Consider the following 25,173-nt stretch of genomic DNA (forward strand, 5'->3'; position numbering starts at 1 on the left):
TTCTGTGAAACATGCGTTATGCCTCTGAATTGTTAATGATCAATAATATGTGACCAATATTGGGGAAGCCAAGTTCTGAATCTCCTGTTGAATGTTAATGGACTGCTTTCCTTGTGCAGAGGAGGGCCCCTCTTGGGACCACCAGTGCAGCTGAGCCCCTCCAGGCCTCACAAAGACTCACGCATGTGTTTAGGCACATTTGAACGAGTCATCCAACGTATCGAGTATTTTTATCTGACAGGTGCCGAAGCTGCCAGTTTAGAAATAATTGGTCAAACCGTCCTTCACCAAACAGCCATGAAGCTGAAGGTACACTGGATGCTAAAGCCACACTAATAGACAAGAGTTTCACCTTTTTCTGTTTCTGCACACTTCTTGACCCTTTCATCGCTACAGGACATAAATGTTTCTGACACCTTCAGGATCAGGTAACAGGACTGGACTCTCATTACGAAGGAAGCACATGAAGGCTCTCTTGTTAGACAGGGAAAGGTAATCAGTGTGGATCCAGAGCATCCTCATTGGCACTGCAGATAGAGGGAGTGTTCAACATTACACTGTTCTCTGTGGGGTTTTCTCCTCACATGTGTCATCCCCTTCTTTATCACACGTAAAAAAAAGAGTCACCATCTTTGGTAATTGTCCCCCAAGTTGGCCATTTTGTCTTCCCATCATCGGGTTTGTCCATAGAAGGTAAAAACCTGCTACAGCAGCTAAGTGGGTTTTGTAAGAATGACAGTGCACTGTAAAACACCCAACTCTGTATTATTTTTTCTTTTACCTGTAAATAAGGGTTCTCTTTTTTTAGTCAACAAGCAGTTTGGTACAAACTGAGTTTTAAACATGCACTGAGATTAAAGAATAAGGAGAATTTTGGGGTAAATTTATGGAACTTTTGTGCTTTGTCTTTTTTTAACCCAATAGTTTACTGGCTCAAACCCGGACCTTCCTCCCAAGGGTCCCTGGAACTGATCCCCCTTCAGTCTGTTCCTCAGGAAGGGTTCTCAGATACCCCTCACATCTGTTTGGGTGCAGGAACCCAAGCTGTTTCCTGGTTTTGCTTTGTTTTGTTGTTTCTTCAGGTCCCCTCATCAAATTTGTTGGGGCATCTGAAAACTGCACTTTAAGAGAGGGGTACTGAATCTGCACTTTAAGGGAGGGGTACTGTGAGGATTGTGCTCCTGGATTTAGGATTGGTTTTGTCATTCTGTTTTGAGTTGTCCCTCTGTCAGGCACACCAGGTAAAGGTTGATGGTCATCCACAACTGTGTTCATTTCTGGTAATGACCCTATGTGTCTTGAAGTGTCTGGTTTTTAGTTTTCATTGTCTGGTCTTCTGTTTTGTTCCTCTGCGGGTTTTTGTCATGTTCCAGTTTATTTATTGGGTGTTTAAGCTTCTTCCACAAATCCTGGTCTCCTGCATGTTGGAATGTACACCTTCAGTTCCTGAACCAACAAACACACTGGTGTGTGTTGCATGTTCAAGAACAGACTTCACGCAGTGTCATGAACGTGCTTTTAACATATGGAGTTTCCACCGGACAGGCAGGAGGAGAATTCTTCTTTTTTGCTTTTCTGTTGTTTACTAATGCATGTCCGCCACCAAAGGTTGGAAGAGTCTTGGTGTGAAGCAAGGATGAATAATGTCATTCTCACTGGAGTACAGATCAAACCTTAGAGCAAAGCTAAATGCTGCTGGAGTTAGCTTTGCTAATGCTAATGGCTAGCATTGCTAGCAGTTCTTCTGAATCAGGGAGCGGTGGAGAGTCTCTGGAACACCAAGTGGAAACATTTTCCACGTCTAAAGGGATTTCCCTGGATCTCAACATCATCGAGACCTGCCACCTGCTCCCCAGGAAAAAGGGGACGGATAAACCAGCGATCCTCATCAGGTTTGTGAATCAAAAACACAAGCTAGCTCTGATGATTCAAAGGAAGAACCTGAAGGGATCTGCTGTTTATCTGAACGACCATCTGACCAGAAGGAATGCTGAAACCACCAAACATGCCAAGCTTCTCAGGAAGTGAAGCAGATTGAGAACATTTGGGTTAAAGGCTGCAGGATTTACGTCAAACCACTCAGGCCTAATATCTGATAAAAGTTAGGAACAGGATAATGATGAATCATGTAATAAAATGGTTATGGTAGAACAGGGGTGGGAAAATTCGCTTCCTTCCACTCCCTTCTAAGCAATCTTTAATTTAATGTCTAATTATCCTAAATTGATACGTTTTTGCATGAGTATATAACTGCTGATTGTATTGTTTTGTGCAATATTCTTGCTTTGATTGCTTGAAATAAACCATTTTTAAAGAAAATGTCCAACGGTGCGAATCCTACAAATTTTGCTTCAGGGTTTTTCTTTCATACTTTTTTTTTAATATCTGAAAGACTCAGGGTCACAGAATTGCAGCCGGGCATAAACCGTATGTATTAATTTTTCCTCCAATATCAATTTCAACCGGTTGACACTTCCGTGTTTTGAAAAGGACGCCATCACTCCCAAATCTGAGTTCAGCCGTTTGGCGTTCAAGCAGTAGAAAGTTCAACTGACTGACTTTTCATTGCCCGTTCAGTGAATGCCTGATTTACCCGTAGAGCCAGAGAATGGACTTGACCCTTGTGCTATCCTAGGCACTATAACATTGGGAATTGGGTCATCTAGACCCACTAGACAGTGCTCTGAACCTTTTTTCTTCAATGATTTGTGATCTTCACTGGTGTCCATGGATTACATGAAATCTTCCCACCTTTATCCACCTTTGTCATGGTAGGGAGAACATGTAAATGCAAGGGTGAGGTCATAGGATAGTACAAGGGTTAGAAAATGGCGTGCCAATGCATGGACACGAGAGTTTTGAACGCAAAAGCCCAAAACGCAGGTTTACAAGCGTTACAGACTTTTCATTGAGAGCGGTCGCTCGAACACCAGTTGCCAACGCCAGTGTGTACGCAGCTTGGAAACTGTAGAGACTTTAAACGAGCAAGTGCATAAAAACTAGGAACAGACCATTTGTGTGGTTTGAGTAGAAAAGGAGTTCCATATGAACCACAGACCAACCCGCATGCATCTACATGCATATAGAGAGCATGTGTAAGCTCCGTGTAGTTTGCTACACCATCTGGACAAATAACCTGGCACTTATAAGAATCGCCATTTTAATGACCCTCTGCAATCTTGGAAAGCATTTTTTTTTAAATATCACTGTTCATTTTCTAGAAATGAGTAAAACTGCTTCTCCTGAGCATCTCAAAATAATGGAGTAAAGGTCTGAACTCTCGTGTGTGAAAATGACATCTCACGCTCTCTGACTCACACCTTTACAGCTGAAGCTCATGAATTCTGCCTTTGTTCTGAATTAAAGCGGGTCATCAGTCAGTCAGCTGATCAAACTCACTGCGGAGCTTCAGAACTATCCACTTTGAACAGGCTGCATGTTATGTTATCTTTAACTATTAAACCCACACTTATGCAATCTTACTTTTCATTTGAGCATTAAGTTGGAATTTTTCTGCCATTTTGTTCAAATTCTGTGCCGATGATGATTCATTCTGTTCATTGGGGCTGAAGATGCATTTGTGAAAGACTGCTCATCCAAAAAATGTATACTGATGATTTGTCTTCATCTGGTTTGCTGTATATCACAAAATGAAACACTGATTATAAATGAATGAAATGCTCATTTTTAGATGATTGTATCATTTACTGTGGTACGTGGTCCTACATATGTTAGATTTTACAGTGCGGGGAGGGCGTGTAGCTGTTACAGATTGCTAAATGTTCACATGAGTCAGTCATGTCTCACTAGGTTCGTAGATGTGCTTGTGCTCATTTAGATCAGAGTTCATTGGTGCATCCCTTTTCTCAGATGGTTTCACCCTTTAAGGGCCAAACACCAAATGGATTCAAGGCTTTACCACCAAAGATGAATTCATGCTCACAGAGCCTTTCATTGTTGGTTTAGAATTAGTATTCAATTGGGATTTTAGGATTAACGTATTAGCAACGCAATTCACCAAAATACTGGATTCACCAAGTATCCTGCATGAAACAAATATAAGATGTGTAAAATGTCAGGCTGTAACTCACAACCCCCTGCAAGGTGAGACTTTAACACTTCTAACAAGGCAACAGGATGAAGGCTTTTTTCCCTCCACAATAAAACCATATTGACACTCACATGCTAGTCATAGACTCTTTTTTTCTTTCCCATGATGCCCCAGACAAAGGTGAATATTGTCTATAAAACCTTTAAAAAAACGATGGATGGCAAGAGGAGGCATCTGAAAAGTTTGATTAATCTGAATTTCTTTTAATGTATTAATCAATTTCAGAATCACAAAATGAGGTATTGGACTCTTGAAAGCATTAGAAGGTGATTCCAGAGAAAATTCTAACAGAAGATGTTTATAATGTCAAATCAGTAACTGTCTGGCTGATATTATTTAGCCACACTGCAAACAATGGGAGCCGAAAATTCGGAACAAGAGCACTAATCTTAAGAAGAAAGTCATAAAATCAACAGCAAGTCATTTCTACTTAATAAGAAATCGACACACGCATTAAAAGAAAAAGCTACAAATTCTGTTTAGTTGGTTTAGTGACGCTTTCTCCAGACTGTCGCTCTAAGAGCTCACTTTCATCTGCAGTCCCCAAGACATCCAAATACAAGAATTAACAAAACAATGCAGTGCAATTACATAAAAGATACAACAATTTCATAATACAAAATAAGAGAGAGAAATAAAAGCCACAGTTCTTTAACCTTTTCCTTGTAATGCTATTAGATAATTTATAGTTTAATAATACAGTTCTACTCGGGGGGGGGGGGGGGGGGGGGCAGCGGCGCCGGATGGGCTGCCCATCTGCACCTGGGGCTGGGATCGGCCCTTCCCTGGCTCTGGGACGGGATGGGACAACCCTCTTGGGGCCCCCGGTCGCTCTGGGTGTCATCCGCTTCGGCTGCGGGGTCTGGGGTGGGGTGGGGTGGGGGGCTTGTCGGCCCTGTCCTGTGGGGGGCGTTCTGGGGGGGAGGGGGGGGCATTATTGGTACGGGTCGGGGGGGCTAACGGGTCGGGGTCTCCGCTGAGGCAATCAGTGGTTTCCTCGGCCGGTTGGCCTCCTCGGTCCCGTCAAGGCCTGACCAGAGCTCCTCTAGGGACGGCGTCTGGGGGTGGGGGCCTGGGCTTGCTCCAGGGGGGGCGACGCTTTCTGGCTCCTCTCTCTCTGTGTGGGGTGGGTGGTGCCGGGCCTGGGATGTCGGCGCCTCCGGGGGTGGGGCCCCTGGGCTGGGTGGCCCCTGGCCCCTTTGCTGGGGGGGGGCTGGGGGACGGCTGTTTGACCACCGGGGGACAGTCTACCAGCTGTCCCCAACTTACCCCCTTCCTCATATAACCTCATATTAGGGTGAGGGGGTGGGGGGTCTAGCCTGCGATGCGCCTTGGGGGGGGGCTACTTGGCAGTGGCCCCCCTCCTATGGTTGCCGTATGGAGTGGGCCCCCCCTCTTTCGGTTTTATTTGCACCTTAGACATGTAGGGTCCTTGGTAGGGGGGGTGCTTGGACATCACTGCAAGCAAGCAGCGGATGTCCTCCTAGCACCCTACCCGCCAATTTTAACCGCACCTTAGACATTTAGGGCCCCTTGGTGGGGAGGGTGAGGGGACGTCACTGTGAGTAATCAGGAGATGTCCCCTTAGTGCCCTAGTCGCCAATTTTAACTGCACCCCCCTCCCCCTTCAATATATACATTCCAACATAAACACACACACATGCACACACACACCCTCTCAAACACACGCACACACATTTTGCAAGGAAGGTGGGACCTGGGTCCATCTGTCCCCTACCCCCTCCCTGGTGGGGGGTGCGGGCCCCTTGGCGACGGCGGCCGTGTCCCTTGGGTGCCGGCTCCCTGGGCCCGGCAGTGCTCTCTCCGCACGGTGGGGGGGTTCATATTACACCTGAGCCGGGGGTGTTCGTGTCCCTGGGGGGTGGGTGCTGGTCCTTGCCCCTGAGCGCTGGGCCCCGCCAAACTTCCAACATGGCCGAGCCTGGTCGGGCCATATTTATAACACCCCTTGTGGGCCACCCTTTTTTCCCCGGGGTTCTCCCCTCCTGGGCGGGGGCGGCGGGCCCCTGCCTTGCTCCTACCTGGACCAACCGTGGGCCGGGTGGGTGGCTGCCTGGAGTGCGGAGCGGGTCTCCCTTGGGGGGGGGGATGCCCGGAACTCCTGGGTGGTGGTGGGGTGCTCGTCTGGGGCTGTGGGCGTCCTTCTCCGGTGGGGCCCTGCGTTGGGCTCTTCCGGCGCGGCGGGGGGGCTGCTTTCCTGGCTGGTCTGGGGCGGCGCTCTCTTTCCCTCCGCGCCTCCCTGCTCTCTGGCTCTGGGGGCCTCGCGGCGGTCCTGCTGGCCCTGGCCTGGGTGGCGGTCTTGGTCGCCGGGGGGCGGTTGTTCCCTGCCTGTTCCCGTGTGGCGTTGGGGGAATTCCGGCTGCTGCTGCTGCTGCGGCTGGGGTCTGGGTGTGGGGGTGGCTGGGCGCTCCTCCTCCTTCTTTTCACATTTCACCATCCATTTTAGAAGAACATAAACACTCACCTGAGCACAGGTGTTAGCTCACCTTTGCACTAATAGTTTGCATGATTGAATGAATGAAAGATTTCACACTAGTTGGTTTAAAGGCATAGGTATGCGTTCGTGAACACTATCTGTTTTGTGTACATGTTGACATGTGAACATTTTTTGCAGCTAGCAGGTGTGTTTATAATATTTGAGTGTGTGTGAACAGGCCCCGCCCTTTTTGTACTATATTTGAACCGTACCGTAATGATAAACAACCAGTAAACCTGTCTGCTCTATGCTGCTTCATGGTCTTACCCCCCCCTCTCACTACCCCCCCCCCCCCCCCCCCTCTGACATCCCTCCCTCTTCTTCCCTTCTTTCCTCTTCCGTCCGGTCCAACACCAAAGATTTTCAAACATGGTTGAAATGAATAAAGTTTGGCCTCAATTACAAAAGGGGTTTATTCAGACATACCTTTGGTTTGTCTGAAGATTAATAACCCCTATTGTTAAAGTAAAATATGTCCAACACAAGAGGCTCTCAGCTTTCATCTGCCTGCCTAGCTGTTGGACAGGACAAGTAAAAAATAAATAAATAAATAAATAAATAATACAGTTCTACTTAGAATGAGCTAAACATGAATGTTATGCAGCCCGATAAGTACTTTGTTTTGCAACTTCTAAGCAAATGGTTTGTATTTTTGGAGTTTTATGAACCTAATTGTAGTTTCTTTTGATTACAGCGAAAGTAATACTTATTTTAGAACCGAATGTGAATTGGCCCATATTAATATCTTCTTTTAACCAATCATTTGAATTTTAAAAATAAAATGGACCTATTAGCCAAGGATTTATTACCTAGCAGCTATACCTTTATTATAATTCATATTCGTCAATGAAATAAATGCAATGTTATCAAAATGTGATTAAATCACAGGTAGTTTATTATTTGTTCCACTTTTCCGTCTAATAGGCTATATGCACACGGAGGTGATGACGTACTTCCGCTAAAATCTCAGCCTGCTAAGCCATTTCCGCTCGCGCTGAAGCGATTGTTTACAAAGCGATATAACAGCAACTACAATATGACTAGTAAGAAAACGTTCAAATTTCAGCGAACCATCTATAGTACAGCCGAGCATTGCTGTGTGTCTCTGTGTCAAGCTTCGAGCAAGTACAACAGTTTACTTAGTTTTCATACATTTCCATCTGACGCGGAAATCAGGCGAAAATGGCTTGTAGCTATCCGGAGGGACAATTCACAGTTACTCCCCATACCCGAGTATGTAGCCGACATTTAAACAAGGATGATGTTCGTGAGCTCTTATCAGAGACGGGGAGGCGGCTATTAAACAAGGGAGCTGTCCCAGCACTGTTTGAGTGGAACAATTTCACCCTTCCCACTTCACGACCGGGGGTGTGGGAGAGGAGAGAGCGTCCTAGCTTTGTAAATTACTTTGTATAAATTGAATTTTATAATTAATGTTATGTATGCACTGCTGTACATTGCACATACTCTTTGAATAAAGAACTACTGAATTATTTGCATGTTATATGTACTTTACCTCACCAATGCTTTTAAGCCATCTGTAATATAAGAATAATACTTTCATGCACAGTGAATTATTTACTGAATAACATTTATTTAGGGCTCCCAATTTACAAACAACAGTTATAAAATACTATTTTTAGGTAACCAATTATCAAAAAAATTAATCGGAAGAACATGTAACATGTAATTTAATAATAGATTAGTATTAATACAACAAGAAACATAGTAATACTATTAAGAAAAAAAATAAAAACTTGAATCAATATATATGTACAAATATTTTGAAATGGATTGAACTAATAAGAGTTACTGCCAGTAAGAGAAATGGAGAAAAGAGAAATTAACAGCACTCTATAAAGAAGTGTGACAGGCAATCAGAATCTAATTATTTAGGGAAGCAAAGAGTTTGTTTTGTGTGCGTTCTCTAATGTTGTTTCCAGGGACATCATGTGGTGCTGCTGATGTTCAGTGCAGACAAAAGAGCAGGTAGCGGGTCCCAGCCTGTAACCCTGAAGTGGCAGCTGTGGGGGAGAAGGAGCATCTGTGTGGGGACAGGTTTTTGGAACTCTTTTTGCAGGCATATGATAGGATAACACACTTCCTTCTTGCACTTTTCCAAATGCAGAGTCAACCAGAGGAACATTAATGTCCATAGCCATAGTTGTTATCAGTGGAGCCACATCACTTGGAACATCATGGTAGACTTCATCCACCCTGAGTGTGGAAAGTTCAGGCAGAGCTGAACTGACACCCTTATACAAGTTGCTCCTATGGAAAAAACAAAATAATGTTTTTTTTTAATTTAATTTTTTAAAATGAGCCATAAAGTAAGTTACATATAAGTTGAATGAACAAAATAACAACAAAAAAGCTTTATTTATTTAAACATACAATGTATCATATGATGAGATTATTACTTTATCTGAGGTCTCACTGATTACTACAGAAAATGCATTACTACTATATCTGCACTTGAGAGCACTTTGACTCGGCGCAGTAATATCCACAGAAATATCCTTTTAGGAGTGATGATATTACTGCGCCGAGTCAAAGTGCTCTCAAGTGCAGATATAGTAGTGTTCCCAAGTGCTATTCTGCCATACATTATAGTTATCCAGAGCAATTAAGTGCACGCACTGAGACGAGAGAGGTATGCATCAACTCATCTTAGTTAAGGAAATAACATAGTTTAATATGAAAAAACAGTGGAGTGTTCCTTTAATGATAATAAAAATAATACTAACCTAATGCCTTCCATCAGTTTTCGTTCCTTGGGTCTGGCTGAAAGAATCACCATGTCATTTACAAGACCAGGTTTAACACCCTGCATTTGAACAAAAAAGGTTTTCAATAAACACAAACATCCATAAATAGAAAATTAAGTAGAAAAGTACCCTGTTAAAAACATTAGTTACCATGGATCTTGGCTTATGCCACTTCTGTTCAGTCTCTGTGCAGCTGTGTGTTGGGGGAACAGAGGTGATGCTAAGCTGGCAATAATGTGCAGTCTGGTACAACAGTGCTGCCACATGATTACACACAGCTGTACCTGCCACACAGGTACACTGGCAGCTGTGTAGCTGCACAGGACGGGCATCCCCAAGCACAATCTGAAAATACACAAATCTGTTATAATAGAATAAAAGCGCAGTTTTTTAAAAAGAGAATACATGAGTACAGTGAGAATGTTTAACAAAACAAACAAATTTGAACCATCGACATATAATTATTAACTACTAAAACAATTAATAACTACTAAACAATTTGTATGAGCTAAAATTGTAGCCACAATATTATTTATATTATTATTTATCTCACTTTACTCATCATCCCCAACAGTGGACACAGAACGTGTGTCAATGCAGTGACAAAACGGAACTCAGTTTCTGTGAATCCCAGTGATTAGCGTACATATTTAAATATCGATAAATATTCCAACACACCAGTGTTATTTATGGTATGGTAAATGAAATTTGTCTTTAAAATAACCTTTAGCATTATTAGATGCAATGATTCACAGAAACTTTGATCTGCCAAACGTAACCTGTCTCATGAACCATGAACCAATCTGCGCTGAACCTGCAGTATAACTTTCTCTTACGCTTAAGCTGTGAGGCTTTTGGCTTTTCCTCATAGATCTGTAGCACTCAGCCCTAATCGTTACCTCTCCTGTGCTTGAATCCTTGTTTGAAACTGACATTGACAAAGGCGTTAGGAAAATTGGCTGTGATTGACACATAATAGTAAACATAGCCTACGCTGCACCTGCTGCGCTAGCACTAGATAGCATGCATGCTATGGGCATGTAACACAGAACACGTCCAGATCTTACCTTCAAAATTGTGGATGTAGCTTGACACATACAATTTGAAGCCCTTCTCTTTCTTGGTTGTCGAAGTGTGACATAACTTTTGTATGATTCGACTCACGTCGTTGACCGTTACCTTTGGGACATCTTGAAGGGACCGAGTGAAAAATGCCATAGTTGTTATTGACGCTATGTGCGCCGTCGACGCCGGATGTAACCTGGCTGGCCGACTTGGAATGCGGAAGTGAGTGTGCATATAGCCTATTGCAAAAAGGAAAAAGAAATAGTTTGCCTTTCAGTCAGATGTTTTTCCGAAAGAATCGATTGGTTCAGGAATCGACATATTTATGACTTTGTTTTAGAATGCATCTTTTTTAAATTTTTGACTGATCATGTCAAACATCACGCCGTATTTTAACGTAACCTCTTACAGCATGTCTCAATTGAAGAAGAAAAAATGTCGTTCACATCTCCATCCCAAAGACCAGTGTGTGAAGCTCACTTTGCCCTTTGACCTCCCCGCTCAGCCTCAATGCATTTCCTGTCTGCACTAATTCAGGTTTACACAGGGACACTTTGAGGCTTGAAGCTGAATTGTACTTTTTCTGATCCACATACTCTCCCCTCACATCTCCTTCCAGCCATTACTGCCACTTTTTCTTATCTCCAAGTGTTGACTTGAAGGCTCATTCATCTCTCCTTTTATTCTCGGCAGTGCCGTCTAAGTGCCCCATCACGACGCCGGGCTCGGCCATCTCCCATCTTCTCTAATGATAAAGTTGAGAGAGCAGCGCTCCCACCTGGTGCCCCTCGATTGTCTTAAAGTGGTTTTAGAAGCACTTGTGGCGTGCTTTCAGAGAAAGAGCTCTCCGTCAGAGGAGGAAGGACTGCAGATCTGCGGCGCTGCTGATGGAGGCTCAGGTGAAGAAAGGATGACGCCACTCTGGCCTTTTGAAATACTGGGAGCACAGACAACAAAAAGGGATTTCAATCATTGTAGGCAAATAGAAGAATGCACGCATTTTGATATTGTATTACCGTTTCAGCCACACCAGAGACACTTTTCTAAATGTTTGTGGCTCTACTGTGAATGAAGTGAGCGTGGGCTGCCATCTAATGGACACGTAATGAAAGTAACCCCCCCAAGAAATGTTCATTTTGATTTAAAATGTCTTTGATAAAGTTAAAAGTATCAGTAGTTAGAAAACAGACTAGGGAAAATTGCATTTTCGTCGTATCTGGTTGCTTTTTCCAAATTACCAGATTTTTGTTTGTTTGTTCAAGCAGAACTCAGCTGCATGATTTTATAAGGAGGTGTATAAACTGTGGATCTGAGTCATGTCAGAAATGAGAGCACGCCCCCCTGCGGCGGCAGTCTGGCTGCAGAAGGACACGGCAGGAACCTCCGTCACCCCAACAGCCGTAGTGTGGCGCAGACACCCAGCTCTGGAAGCAGCTCTCAGGAAACAAGCCAAGTCTTAAAATGTGAAACTTTTTCTTTAAATGAGCAGCAAAATCTGCCGAAGGGTTAAGAAAAATGGTTTCACCAAGAATTCCTACTTAAAGAAAGAAATTCTAGTAAGAAATGTTTAGGGGTGGGAATCTTAAGGCACCTCGAGATTATGATTCAGGAGCCAATCAATTATCAGTGCAGCTTTCAGTCATTGTCTGAGTTTGAAGGATATGAGATTTTAGCTGCCACTTAGTAAAAGAGGAGGTCTGCTTCTGTGGCGACTGAAGTCCAAGCGTCACATGTTAATGCCATCCTGTCGGCCGTCACAACAGCTGCCATGACTTCAGCCTTCAGCTCTGAGTATAGTGCTGGGCTGACCGTGTCGGTGAGAAGCCATGGAAGGTTGTGTGTCGGCTCTAACATATGGAGAAACGTTTGGAAACCTTCATTCTACCCCACAGAACTGATTGACTTTGTTTTTTGCTTCCCCTTTTCAATGACAGTGGGAGTTTTTTAGGGCATCCAATGTGTTTTAAACCGATGGAAGTTCTTGTGGCAGAACCTGTTAAAGCCACTCTCAAGCCAGTAGCGGTAGAACGGATGGAACCATACGATAGGATTTTATAAACTGTTGTGTTCCCTACATATTTAACTTCCGTCTGACACGACTTTTATCTAAAACCACAGAGGTCGGGCCGGTCCTATGACACGATCTGCACGGCCAGCCAAGTTCTGTTTGTTACTTTTACTTTAAATTATATTAGTTGTTCAAGTACATAAAATTCATAAAATCGCGTTCAGTGTGAACGTAGCTTTAGTGATATGAGTCCGTTTGACGTGTTGCAAGCAAAGTCAGCGCAATCAAGGTATGCAACTCCGCTAACATGGCTAACGTGGCTAACGTGGCTAACGTGGCTAACGTGGCTAACGTGTAGCGTGTCACAAAAACATTCTGTGAACACCGTTAATAAAGTCTGACTGACGGACTTAAAAAAGACATCAGTTTGAAAAAAGACTGCTGAGACGATGCACCTTATCATCCAGTTCACCCCATAGTGCAGAAAATAAGAAAATACTTTTTGGAGATTTCTGATTGGCCAGTTTATAACATGAATAACCTGCACTACAGGAAAAAAATATGGATTATCACAAAAGTTAAAGGTACCACACCAAAAATGGTTAATTTGACAAATGGAATAACTGAGTGTCAGCTGTTTATTTCTCTGTATTGGATTTTGGTGTCTTGGAACAAGCGGATACTTCCAGATTTCATTTTTTCCCTTCGGTAAAATGCAGATTTTTATTATTATGGATTAGGTTGTTTTTGTAATTTTTTTAGTTCCAGCCTAACTTTTTCCACAGATGGTGGTACAGGTAAAACCAAACCAAAACTGTTCTGAAGACACAAAATGTAAAAAATAACAGAACAAATCTGTCAGGTAAGAGATAAATCATCTAAGATGATTTACGTTGGAGAAGACAAAGAAAGGCACCAACATCATGCATTTGAAAAGGTCAGCACAGCAATTATTTCTGGAAGGTGATCGTTATCTCCGCCACAACCTGCAGGCGTCAGCAGAAACAGCTGTCACTGAGGTCTGGTGTCAGAGCCTTTGGAGAAAAGAGATTTACTTTCTACTGCAGTTTATCAAATGTGAAGAAAATGAAAACAAGTGAGCAGAGTTTCTATTTGTTTGGATTAGAAACTTTTGAAGTGCTAACATATGCAGTTTGACGCTCATGAAAGCAACTCTGGTCAAGCCGAGATCAACCCGGATTATCCAGTCTGCTCTAGACCTCGTGCTATCCAAGGCACTTGAACATTGGGAGTTGGGTCATCTAGACCCACTAGACAGTGCTCTGAACCTTTTTTCTTCACTGATTTGTGATCTTCACTGGTGTCCATGGATTACATGAAATCTTTCCACCTTTATCCACCTTTGTCATGGTAGGGAGAACACCTCAATGGAAGGGGGGGGGGGGGGTCATCTAAGATAGCAGAAGGGGTAATCACGTAATCATTGCGGAAAGTGAGCCGACCATGGCCCTGAAGAAAAGCCAGGCAACTACAGAAATTGAAGACATGTACTTGAAGATTTGGGTGTGAGTGTGACAGCCATCAAGATCACACAGAAACAGCTTGTGGAGCTTCATGGGCGACTTTCAGAGCTAACTGAAGAACCGAGGAATGAGGACTTCAAGCCCAAAACAAACAACAAGATCGACACATTCAAGAAGCAAGTGGATGACTTGTTTCCACGATGAACAACATGGTTATGACTGTTCTACAGATCAAATCTCAACCAAAGGCTAACACAGCTAATGCTACCAATGGCCCCTGATCCCGGTGAGCAGAACACAAATTCTGGAACAGCAGGTACAGAAATTACTCAAGTTAAAAACCAATCTGGAAATGCTTGATTTGCATTGGTTGGTTTTCAGGGCTGCACAGTGGTGTAGTGGTCAGCACTCCTGCCCTAGCTAGTTCAAATCCTGGCTGGGTTCTTCCTGTGTGGAGTTTGAATGTTGTTCCTTGCCCCTCCCCTTTCCCCCCACAGTCCATGCTCCATAGGGTAATTGGTGACTCTAAATTTTCTCTGTGCATGAATGCGAGTGTGTGTCCCTGCAACAGTCTGGTAACCTGTTCAGGGTCTAGCCCACCTTTGTCCAGCAGTAACTAGGATAGGCTCCGTCATCGCCCCCCCCCTCTGAGAATACTGAGTGGAATTGAGTTATGCAACATTGTTTGAGCCGTGGATGTGAAAACGAAAATGCAATCCCCTCTTTGTATTCTTGCTTTAATTGTTTTACAGAAAAAGCAGTTTTTAAGTAGAAAATGAAAAAGCATTTTGAAGGATTGATTTTTCATTTTAATTTTGAGGCATTTGATGCAGCTTCATTCTGAAAATGAAAAAGCATTTCTGTTAATCCATTTTAAATGTCAAATTAGACATTTCTAAAGGAATTTAGCTGCACATTTACCAGAGAACATTTTGAAAATGAAATGTCAAATACCATTTTCATTATCATTTTAATTAGTGACAGAATAAGCGGTGTTGAAGAAGAAAATGAAAAAGCATTCTGGAGGATTTTCATTTTCACTTTGAGTCAACAAATGCAGTTTCATTTTGAAAATGAAAAAGCATTTCCGGTTTTGACTTTTACTTTTATTTATGCTACACAAATGCTTCCATAGATTGCAAGCAGATTTCTGTTTTGGTTCTTTAATACTGGACGTATTTTTCTATGAACATTTTACTTTGAGAATTTAGACACGAGAGAAAAGTGGGAAAACGTTCATGTCTGTCTGAGAAAAGTGGATTAAGTGTGCAGTGTGGAGTTTTACAGCCTTTAAACATCTGTAAACCTACTTTGTGGATTTCACCTATTGAGGGACCTTTCCCTGTGATAAATGAGGAAACAACACTTTTAGAAGACCAGACTGGGTTACCTGGAACTGGCTTGCAGGTTTCACTGTTTTGTGTTTGTCTACAGGGGAAATAACACAAAGAAAGTATCTGAATAATGCAGCTCTCATGCAGACAGTGATTGACACAGACACTCATGGAACTCCACTCTGACCCCTCTGGTAACTGGACACCTGCTCTGTCCCACCGTGACTGACAGCCGGCAGCAGAAAGTCCACATCCAGTCCCAGCTCTTCCTAATTGGATTTGGGAGCCATCCTGCCACAGGCCTCTAACAGACTCATGGAAACCCCCCCAGGCCTGAAGTGAGCCACAAAGGACACAAGACCTCCACTCAGTTTTGGCAGCACACTCTGGTTTCACAGAGTACTTCATCACTTGTGAATTTGGACTGGAAAGCACTTCATGAAAATAGAAAACCGCAATGAAATGAAACCGCATTTACAACATAATGTGTTTAAGGTTGCTCCCACATGTCTGTCTTGTTTTCCTGTTGAGAGCTTTTATGCAGCTCGCCCACTTCACCACTATTTCTGAAAGGTGGGGCTAACCTATGCAATGCAGAAATGCGAAATCTCTCAGAGTATTTTGGTCTCATTTCTAACCTAAATATTTTATAGGACAAAACCAACTTCCACCAACATTACAGTGAGACATACAAACTTAATTCAAGACAATAAATCTGGAATTTCTTGTTGGGTCATTTGATTTGAACAATACGACAGAGTATTAGGGCCACCAAAAAAAAAAAAAAAAAAAGTAAAATTACGACATTTTATCTCGTAAATTTACGAGTTTTTTTCTCGTACATTTACGAGATCAAATCTCGTAAATATACGAGAAAAAAGTCATAGATTAACAAGGAGAAAACACCGAAGTTGTCCGTTTATCGGAGCATCGCTTGAAGATGAAAGATGTGGAGCCTTTTGTGAAGCTTTATTTCCAGGTTTATTGTAGGTTTAAAACAAAGAGATTCTGAACCTTTGGCGACTCAAAATCAGATTATTGTCAGTGGAGCCGGTTTTCCGGGGTTCAGTGTCAGTAAAGCGGAGTTTCATATGTAAAATAAGGAGCTCAGAGACACGTTTGGGTGTAGAGGATCGCTGCAGCTTTTATTCTCCTTTTCATTCACAAACCCTGAAGTTCATCTGTCACCTTACGTCATGAACCTGTCATCAGATCCGAACACCAATGCGGAAGTAAACGTCCCGTTATATCATTAAACAACTAAGATGAATGAAAATGGTTTATTATATGAGCATTAGAACGTTGAAAATGCCAAAAAAGTGATCCTCCTCCTCAAACGGAAGCGTCACACAAACGTAGAGATCTTGTTTTGGGTGGAGGAAGAAAGGATTGAAGTGGAAAACTGCAGGGACACCGATGGCTTCATCGGGCTGCAGGGATCCTGCAAACCAACGATCAATAAATAAAACTTTAATAAATTGTAAATCAAACAAATGAGCTTCCAGATATTTGGAACGTTAAGCTTATTCAGCTCACCTGTTCAACTGAGTTTAGTTGGTCTGCTCTGTTGCTGCGCGGCGTTCACCTGCTGCTCTGCATGCTCACTTCCACTTAATATCGTAAATTTACGAATTTTTTTTTCATAAATCTACGACTTAAAATCTTGTAAAATTACGAGTTTTTTTCTCATAAATTTACGAGTTTTTATCTCCTAAATTTACGAGATAAAAACTCGTAATTTTACTTTTCTTTTTTTTTTTTTGGTGGCTTTTTTTTTTTTTTTGGTGGCCCTAATACTCCGTCGTAGAACAAACACATAGTTTTAAGAAAAACTTTTAATGAAACAAGTTTTTTTAAATTTTTTTACATTATATTTTTAAACAGGAGTTTTGTTTTTGATTGTCAGTGGTCTTCTTTCAAGGAACAGATTTGCTAAAGGAGTAAACTCAGGTCATTTTAAGAGAAGTTTATCTTAAATGTGTATTTCTAGTCTTATTTTAGGAGGATTATGGTCTACAAACAGGGACATCTGGACTCTTGCAGCGCTTAACAGAGGATATATTTGGGGGCAAAGCATTGGTGGATTTTAAATGGGCGGTCAGGAGAGGGCAAAAAGGTTTGTTGCTGTTCCAATTATTCTTAATGGATGAAAATATTTGTCTGATGATACTAATATTTAATTCAATTAAATTTTTCTTATTTCAAACACACAGAAATAATGAACGGACAAAACAAGACAGTGTGCTTGAAAAGGAGTGGGTTGAAGAGAACTCTTGTATGATCCCACCCCTTTTTTACAACACCTGATGATCCACATAATTCTCTTTACAGTTTTGTACATGTTATACATTCACACTACATTCTGGTGACATTTTTGCATTTATTGATCATTTCCTGCCTTGTACAGTTCCATCAGTGACATTTACTCAAAATCTGGGGGCCAAAGCTTGTTGCTGGGAGGGCAGCTGCCCCCCCTTGACCCCTATAGCACCACCCCTGGAAGAAACTGTACTAATATATAATATGAAGATATTTTTGAGCAAAACATGATTTTTTTAAACACATTTCCAATTACAGGAGGACTATATCTAAATATGACTGTTTATTGTTCATTTCAAATTTTTATTTGTCTAAACAGGTCAAGACAACACAACTTGTTTTAAAGAATCTCCCCAAGACAACTTTCATTGGCAGATTTTTTTCACCTAAAACAAGTAAAGATCATCTTAAATTCTGTATTTTTCACCTTGTTTTGAGAAAGGCACTTCTTCCAGTGTGATGTTGTGTTTGTGAGGGATGCTCCACACCCGCGGACACGGCCTGTACTGAAAGGTTCACAATTTTAAGGTTTGTGCTTTAGTGTGTACTCTCTGTGTTTAGAGTAAAAACATGAAATGAAACCACCGTACTAGTATTTGAAATGGGGATGGGGAGCGTCCAACCTGTTCTGAGGTTTTTTCTGCTACAAAACGGAGCAGCTGCCAACAGTTTTCAAGGCCAGAGGGTTTCTAAACTGTTTCAGTCTTTAACAGAGAAGAGACACGTCAGCAAACTCTGGAATAAAGGAGTAGAAGGGATCAGATGTTGCTTGAATCGACAACAGAAAAGTCTTACTGTAGGAAAGGAAGAAAATAGAACTACAAGAAAGCCTCTTGATCATGAGGAAAATTACATCACATTCACTCAAACGGAGAGGGGCACAAAGAAGTAAACAGGCAGGCAGTTGGAGGGTGTAACATTTGACCACATCTGAAGTAAAACCATCATTTCTTTCTTTCATCTCATGAAGCCCTCTGCAAAGTGGTGGCTGCAAATTTTAAATGTAACCACTAGATGGCGTCAAATGCAAAAGCTCCAGCTGCCCCATGACCCTGAAAGGGATGTAAGCAGCTCAGAGATGGATGGATGGATGGATGGATTATTTGATTTATGTAGTTTCTTTAAAAAAGTTCTTGATAATACAATCAAAAATATGATGGGATTAATATCAGAAAAACTAGTTTTCACAGCAATTATTGCATTTCCTTTGGGCTGGGACTGTGGGGTAGTGGTTAGCAGTCTCACTGCAAAGGCCCTGGTTAGAATTCCGAGTGGGGCATTTCCCAGTGGAGTTTGCATGTTCCTGCATGGGTTTCTCCAGGCATTTCTGGATTCCTCCCAGAACCAAATAGATCACCTAAATAAATCCTTAGGTGTGCGTATGATGTTTGGCCCTTCAAATGAGCTGTTTTCATCTTTAATGGGACAGGCTCCAGCTGCCCTGTGACCCCAAAAGGGATTTAGCGGGTTGATGAAATAGATATTCATTTTAAAATTAAGCATTTAGAAATATGAAAAAGCAAAACTATAACTTTGTAGCCTAATCTCCAAAAGAGTTTTAGAAAATGTATCTGTGTAAATGTTGTCGAAGGAAAACTTTACTATTGTCTCATTTGAAGATATTTTATTCAAATTCAAAACATATATGTCAAAAATAATAATCTTAATTTAAGGATTTTGGAATTGAATTACACAAACAACATTATAAGGCAGTTGTGATGCATATGGCCAAAACAGGTAGCACCATTATTTTTTGCCTGTTCATTATTATGTCTTGTTTTTTTGTTATTGTTGTTTATTTCCTTTCATTGAGCACATTTTGCTCTAACATTTGGTTTATTTTTTTTAATTGTTAAAAAAAGAAATTGACATTTGAAATACTGTAGAAGCCCCTTTTTAATATAGTTTAAGACAAATGATGGAAAATAGGACATTATTGCTGAAATGTCATTTTAGCCATTTTCTGAACCCACTGCTTCCCCTTCAGGCTCACAGGGCTCCCAGAGCCTAACTGGGCTACTGTTGGGTGAAGGCGGGGTCTACAGGTCAACAGGTCCGCTTTAATCAAATGGAAAATTCCAGGCAAAAGGTTTATGATGGGTCCTTTTTTTATGAGATAAAAAAAAACATCCACCCCATAAAAAGGAATGAACACACCTACCATGATACTTCAGAAAATATAAGCAAGCAAGCTAAAAATGTACAAACAATTATTTGAAAATGTTGGTGTATTTCTAATTTCCCTCAGATTTAAATGCTTTGTTTAAAACTGAAAGCATCCATGTCTTTAAATCTGCAGAGCTCAGAGGACCAGCGGTGTGGATCGTTACTGATCCACTAAATGATCACATCAAGATCAATAATTTATGAACAAAACCAAGATTTTTCTTATTCAATATAAATATGTATATGGCTCCTCCATGTGTGTCACTTGAGGAATGAAAATTGAAATAATAAGTACTTAAAACTTTTATTTAGAAGAAGATATCAGAATTAAGCACACATAACTGATAAAAGCAAAGATTTAGAAAGAAAGAAAGGATATTTATCACTTTAAACAATGTCACCATCCAATGTTTTTCCATTAACTTCCTGGTTGACTTCAGCAGTAAACAAAACATAAACATCACTGTTGATTTGGAACAAATTCTGAAAAGTCAGAGTTTTTCTATCCTCAAAGTGTAGCTGAACACAGTTGCAATAGAAAGATGACAAGAATGTAGAGAATGAAGACACCGCAACACCTCAATAGAACTGTAACAACAAGAAAAGTCCTTAAATCTAAATCAGCAACAGTTTCCCAAACATGTTTTACAAACGGACTTTTTTATCTTTAGTGGAAATACCATCAAACTCTCACGCTAGCTGCGTTTCCATTGACTATGAAACCACGCAAATTGGATTTGCAATAATAAATTTGCCTAATGGGAAGACAACAACTTGGAAAAAATTTGCATCTCTGGAAAAAAGTTTTCACGCTTAGAGGAGGTGATTTTTGAGGAAATGGACATATTTCACAAACCTGCAATGGAAACCCTTTATTAAAATGAAATGAGTCACGTGACCAACAACCGGACGGCAATGCGCTTCTTGGTAGGAACTGGCGACCTTGGGCACTGCACAGCGGGCGCCACACGAGGTCCCACAGCGTCACACGGCTCATCAAAAGTTGAGCGTGTCATGTGGAATTGTAGAATCCACAGCTCCTCTGTAACCCTCCTGCTATCTTAGGCACTTTAACGTTGGGAGTGGGGTCATCTAGACCCACTAGACAGTGCTCTGAACCTTTTTTCTTCAATGATTTGTGATCTTCACTGGTGTCCATGGATTACATGAAATCTTTCTACCTTTACCCACCTTTGTCATGGTAGGAATAACAGATCAATGTAAGGGGGGGGGGGGGGGGGGGGGTCATCTAAGATAGCACAAGGGTTAAAATCACCAACCAAGATTTCCCAAAATCTCTTCATCCGTAGCTGCTCCCACGTGCCGAATAAGACGCCGACGTCTCCTTTGATAGATAATGATGAGCGCTAGTGCTGAGGCAGGAATCTGAATACATCTGCTGTTAATTAAATTATTGATCAAATTGAAAAAAAATCATTTTTTTCGATATAACTAGAATGGGAACAGATTGGGAATATCGGAGCCTTTGGATGTTTGTTACAGCCCCACAGAAAGGAGCAGAGTTATTTTATTTAAGGACAATCTCCTCTTACTGGGAGGTGGTTCAATGTTTGTTAATCATCAATTCTGAAAAGTCATTTGGGGTTTTTGACAAACAACTTTGTCTTTGGCTTCCAGATGCTTTTCAGAGCAGAAGAAGAAGAAAAAGAAGCAGAACATCAGTGATGAGTGATTAGAACAACAATAGTGGGCAGACTCCAAAACTGTAGGTGGAACATAAGTGTGCGCCGACACCATTTCTCAGCCGCCTGCCAAAAGGACGTTTGATCTACCTCTGTTTTATCAGCCCGAGAGATGTGTGTGTTTGTGTGCATGTGCACGCACCAAAGCCTGTCCTCCCCCTCACAAGTTTGTGAGGGAGGTGAGGAGATGGGGGAGGGACTCTCATATTAATGGCTGCAGTTAACCTGGAAGGGTCAAAACCATCGGAGCTGTTGATGGATCTGGTCTGCGGGAACAATCTCACTCTCTCCTACAAACACACACCGCAGCACCATCCATCCGTCTCCGGCTGTGAGAGGATCACGCCTGAACACAGGGGGGAGGACGGTTGAGGCAGAATGCCGGGCAGCCCAGTTGTTGGATGGAGTGAGGGAAGAGGTTGATCAGATTTACCTCACAGTTTTTCTCTTAGTCATTCTCTTAATTTATCCTTTTCCTCATAGAATACCAAACACAAGCTGAAAGCTACGACGGAGTTTTAGGGCCAGTTTCCAAAAAAACAAAAATTGTGATTTTTAAGTCCTAAATTTACGAGAAAGAGGTCATAACTGTTAAATTACGAGATTTTAAGTCGTAAATTTACGAGAAAGAAAATCGTACATTTAATAGATTCTTTTCTCGTAAATATACGACTTAAAAACTTGTAAATTTACAAGAAAAAACGTCATAGATTAACGAGGAAAAAAGACCAAAGTTTTCCGATGAAATATGTGGAGCCTTTTGTGAAGCTTCATTTCCGGATAGGTTTAAAATTCACAGAGATTCTGAACCTTTTGGCGACTCAAAATCAGATTATTTTCAGTGGAGCCGGCTTTCCGGGGTTCGGTGTTGGTAAAGCGGAGTTTTACGTTTGGGTGTAGAGGATCGATGCAGCCTTAATTCTCCTTTTCATTCACACAACCTGAAGTTCATTTGTCATCTTACGTCATGAACCTGTCATCCGATCACCAATGCAGAAGTATACAGTGTTTTATACCATGGTCCGGGTGAATACTCGATTCTGATTGGCTGCTGGGTGTGCGTTAAAACCTGATAACCGCATGGTGAAAAAGAAGTTCCGGTCACTTAGCTTAAATGTTTTGTATCACTGCGCCGGCTTCTTTAAAACAACCTTTAGCTTCATCATCTGGACAAAAACAAGCGGTAAGAGATTAACGTTCTCACTGAACTGATGCTTTATTCAACCCATCGGAAAGATCAGCATATATATATGTCGCCGAATCTTGACTGCAGCGGTGGTGTGGCACGACACGGAATATTTGTTACGCGATGCGGCGCATCAGGTAATTTCATTCTCGTAAATTTACAAGTTTTTATAGTTGTCTAAATTTACGACTTAAATCTCGTAATATTACTTTTTTTTTTTGATGGCCCTAAAACTCCGTCCTAGAAAGCTGAATAGTCAGAAAAATACTTATGGTTTTTTGTTGATTAACCCTGTAACCCCGCAAAACCTCAATAAAGCTCTTTGAAAAACCATAACTCTTCAGTCATTTCAACATGAGTCAGCTGTTTTGTTGCACATGAAGACACTTTGATTTACTGTAATTGCATAAGCAGCTTAAGAGTGACGTTAATCAAAATCATGAGGTAAAGCTCTGGTGCTAAATGGTTAATGACCCAGTATCTATAGTCCCATCTTCTCTCGCTGCATTGCAGTTCACCTTTCAGAGTTTCGCTATTTTTTTTCAGTGCAATTTGTGTGTGTGTGATTTTTTATAAACTGTGTTCTGTGTCCTGATTGGCCGTTGACTTTGTCAATCAATCTCCTCAGAATGCATTCAGTTTTCCACATTTACAGAAATCTTCACTGATCTTTGTTTTCATTCTTTAATCCTAGACTTATTTTTCCACTAAGGTTTGAACTTTGAGAGTTTAAACAAGAGAAGAAAGTGTGAAAATGTTCATGTCTGTCCAAGAAAAGTGTAGAAAAAGGTTCTCCAGCTGTTTTACAACCTTAAAACATCTATAATTCCACTTTGTGAATTCACCTATCACAGGTTACTTTTAGCAACACCGTATTTTCCACACTATTATTGGGTGCCTCGTCAATGATTGGTCTATTAACAAACTCATGTCTCATATGAGGCACATCAAACTATAAGGAGCAGAAGTTACAAAGAGTCAGATGTTCTTTATTTGTTAACAGCCTTTTTAACTTTTATATACATTCAAACTAAAGTGTGAGTAAAAGTCCATCAATCACCAGACTTCATTAACTGCATTCATAGTAACTCTAGAACTTGTTTGAAGTATGCTACATGTTAGCCCAGTTAGCATTGTAAGCCCTGTTAGCATTGTTAGCCCTGTTAGCATTGTTAGCCACGTTAGAAGCATTACCCGTGCAACCATATTCACGATCCCTCTAAGTCCGAACCTTGGCTGTGTCCGAATTCTCACCCTAACTCCTAACTACCAAAAACAATATAGTGTGGGATTATGTAGTGCCCTAAATTTTATAAGCATATGGGATGCCATGCTCACTACTTTTTTTTCTTTTTTACAGCAGATATGACTTCATCAAATTCACGAAGTTAAAATTGAATTAATATGAGCGTTTTGCGATGATTATTTATGAGTCCACTGTCTTCTGAAGATAAAAATGTTTATGGTTTATTAAAAAAAATGTTTAATACATTTTTACAAAAAAGGGTTCTGACGCAATGCATTGTGGTCTATATTCAATGCACATTGGATTTTCACAGAGACTTCTGGGAAATTCCAAGGGCACTGGATTTTGGAATTGTAGATTCGGACATCACTACAAAATGGTGAACGCACTATATATAGTATATATAGTGCACTATATAGTGTATATAGTATATATAGTGCACTACATAGTGAGTAGGTAAGGAATTTGGACACAACCCTTGTTTCCAAAACGTAAAAAACAGGCTGATACAGCTAAAGCAAACGTTACTGTGATTACGCTAACTCCTAACCTTTCTAGTAACATGTAAAAAAAACACAGTTTGACACTGCTACACGTTAGCTGTGTTAGCGCGCTTACCATAACACCCATCATAACATTGTGACAGAGCGCCGTGTAGCTCTGAAAATGACTTCTACATCATCAAGCACAACCATACATAAGACGCTCCAGAATTAAAGGGACATTTTTTGAAAACTTTTGAGGCTTTTAAGTGCTCCTTGGTGTGGAATATAGCGAAAGCAACTTCTCAATAGACCACTATATAACAATTTAGACCAATAACCTAGAAGTAAGAACCGAGACACAAAGGAAATTATTTTCCAACACAGTTTTAAACTGAAACTAAAAACTATGGGGAAAAACAACCGACCAGTTGTCAGATACAGTCAATGGTCGTCGACAGCATCAAATGGTGAAGTACAGGAGAAGGGATGTTAGATGTATGCGATAAAGTTGGAGGTGAAGATGTTATTTGATGAATTGGTTTCTCTGTGTGGGCCTTCAAATCTGATTTGTTGAAGCAAAATAGTTAAAACATTAACATTTTTTAAACTTTAAATTCATGTTTTGGTCATTATTTATTCATGTCATTTTATCCCGTCTTTCACACAATATCCTCACTTCACAAGAATATATATTCTGCATTCAGGAAATGGAAAGACTAAAACTAAAGAGCATTCTTCTACGTTGTGACACTTGATGGATCACAGGCACTCTGCAGCTGCAACAATGTCAAAACACTTATG

At 41.2% G+C, this 25,173-nt stretch overlaps 1 protein-coding gene across 3 annotated transcripts; it reads right to left on the minus strand.

The window, feature by feature from the left end:
• Window positions 1-8,182: 8,182 nt before the first annotated feature.
• On the minus strand, window positions 8,183-10,680 carry LOC101175600. 3 transcript variants are annotated; one of them, XM_020711455.2, is made up of 5 exons: window positions 10,213-10,433; window positions 9,527-9,721; window positions 9,356-9,435; window positions 8,710-8,879; window positions 8,183-8,632 (listed from the first exon to the last, which is right to left on the minus strand). In XM_020711455.2, exons 1-5 carry the CDS (start codon window positions 10,360-10,362, stop codon window positions 8,577-8,579), a joined length of 651 nt encoding a protein of 216 aa, XP_020567114.2. In that variant the 5' UTR covers window positions 10,363-10,433; the 3' UTR covers window positions 8,183-8,576. The 3 variants fall into 3 exon arrangements, with proteins under 3 accessions (XP_020567114.2, XP_023811221.1, XP_020567113.2); XM_023955453.1 differs by lacking the exon at window positions 10,213-10,433 and adding an exon at window positions 10,444-10,680 and having other exon boundaries at window positions 8,183-8,879; XM_020711454.2 differs by having other exon boundaries at window positions 8,183-8,879.
• Window positions 10,681-25,173: the final 14,493 nt, after the last annotated feature.

This window comes from Oryzias latipes, chromosome 6 (genome assembly GCF_002234675.1).
Source record: "Oryzias latipes chromosome 6, ASM223467v1".
Classification (NCBI taxonomy): Eukaryota; Metazoa; Chordata; class Actinopteri; order Beloniformes; family Adrianichthyidae; genus Oryzias; species Oryzias latipes.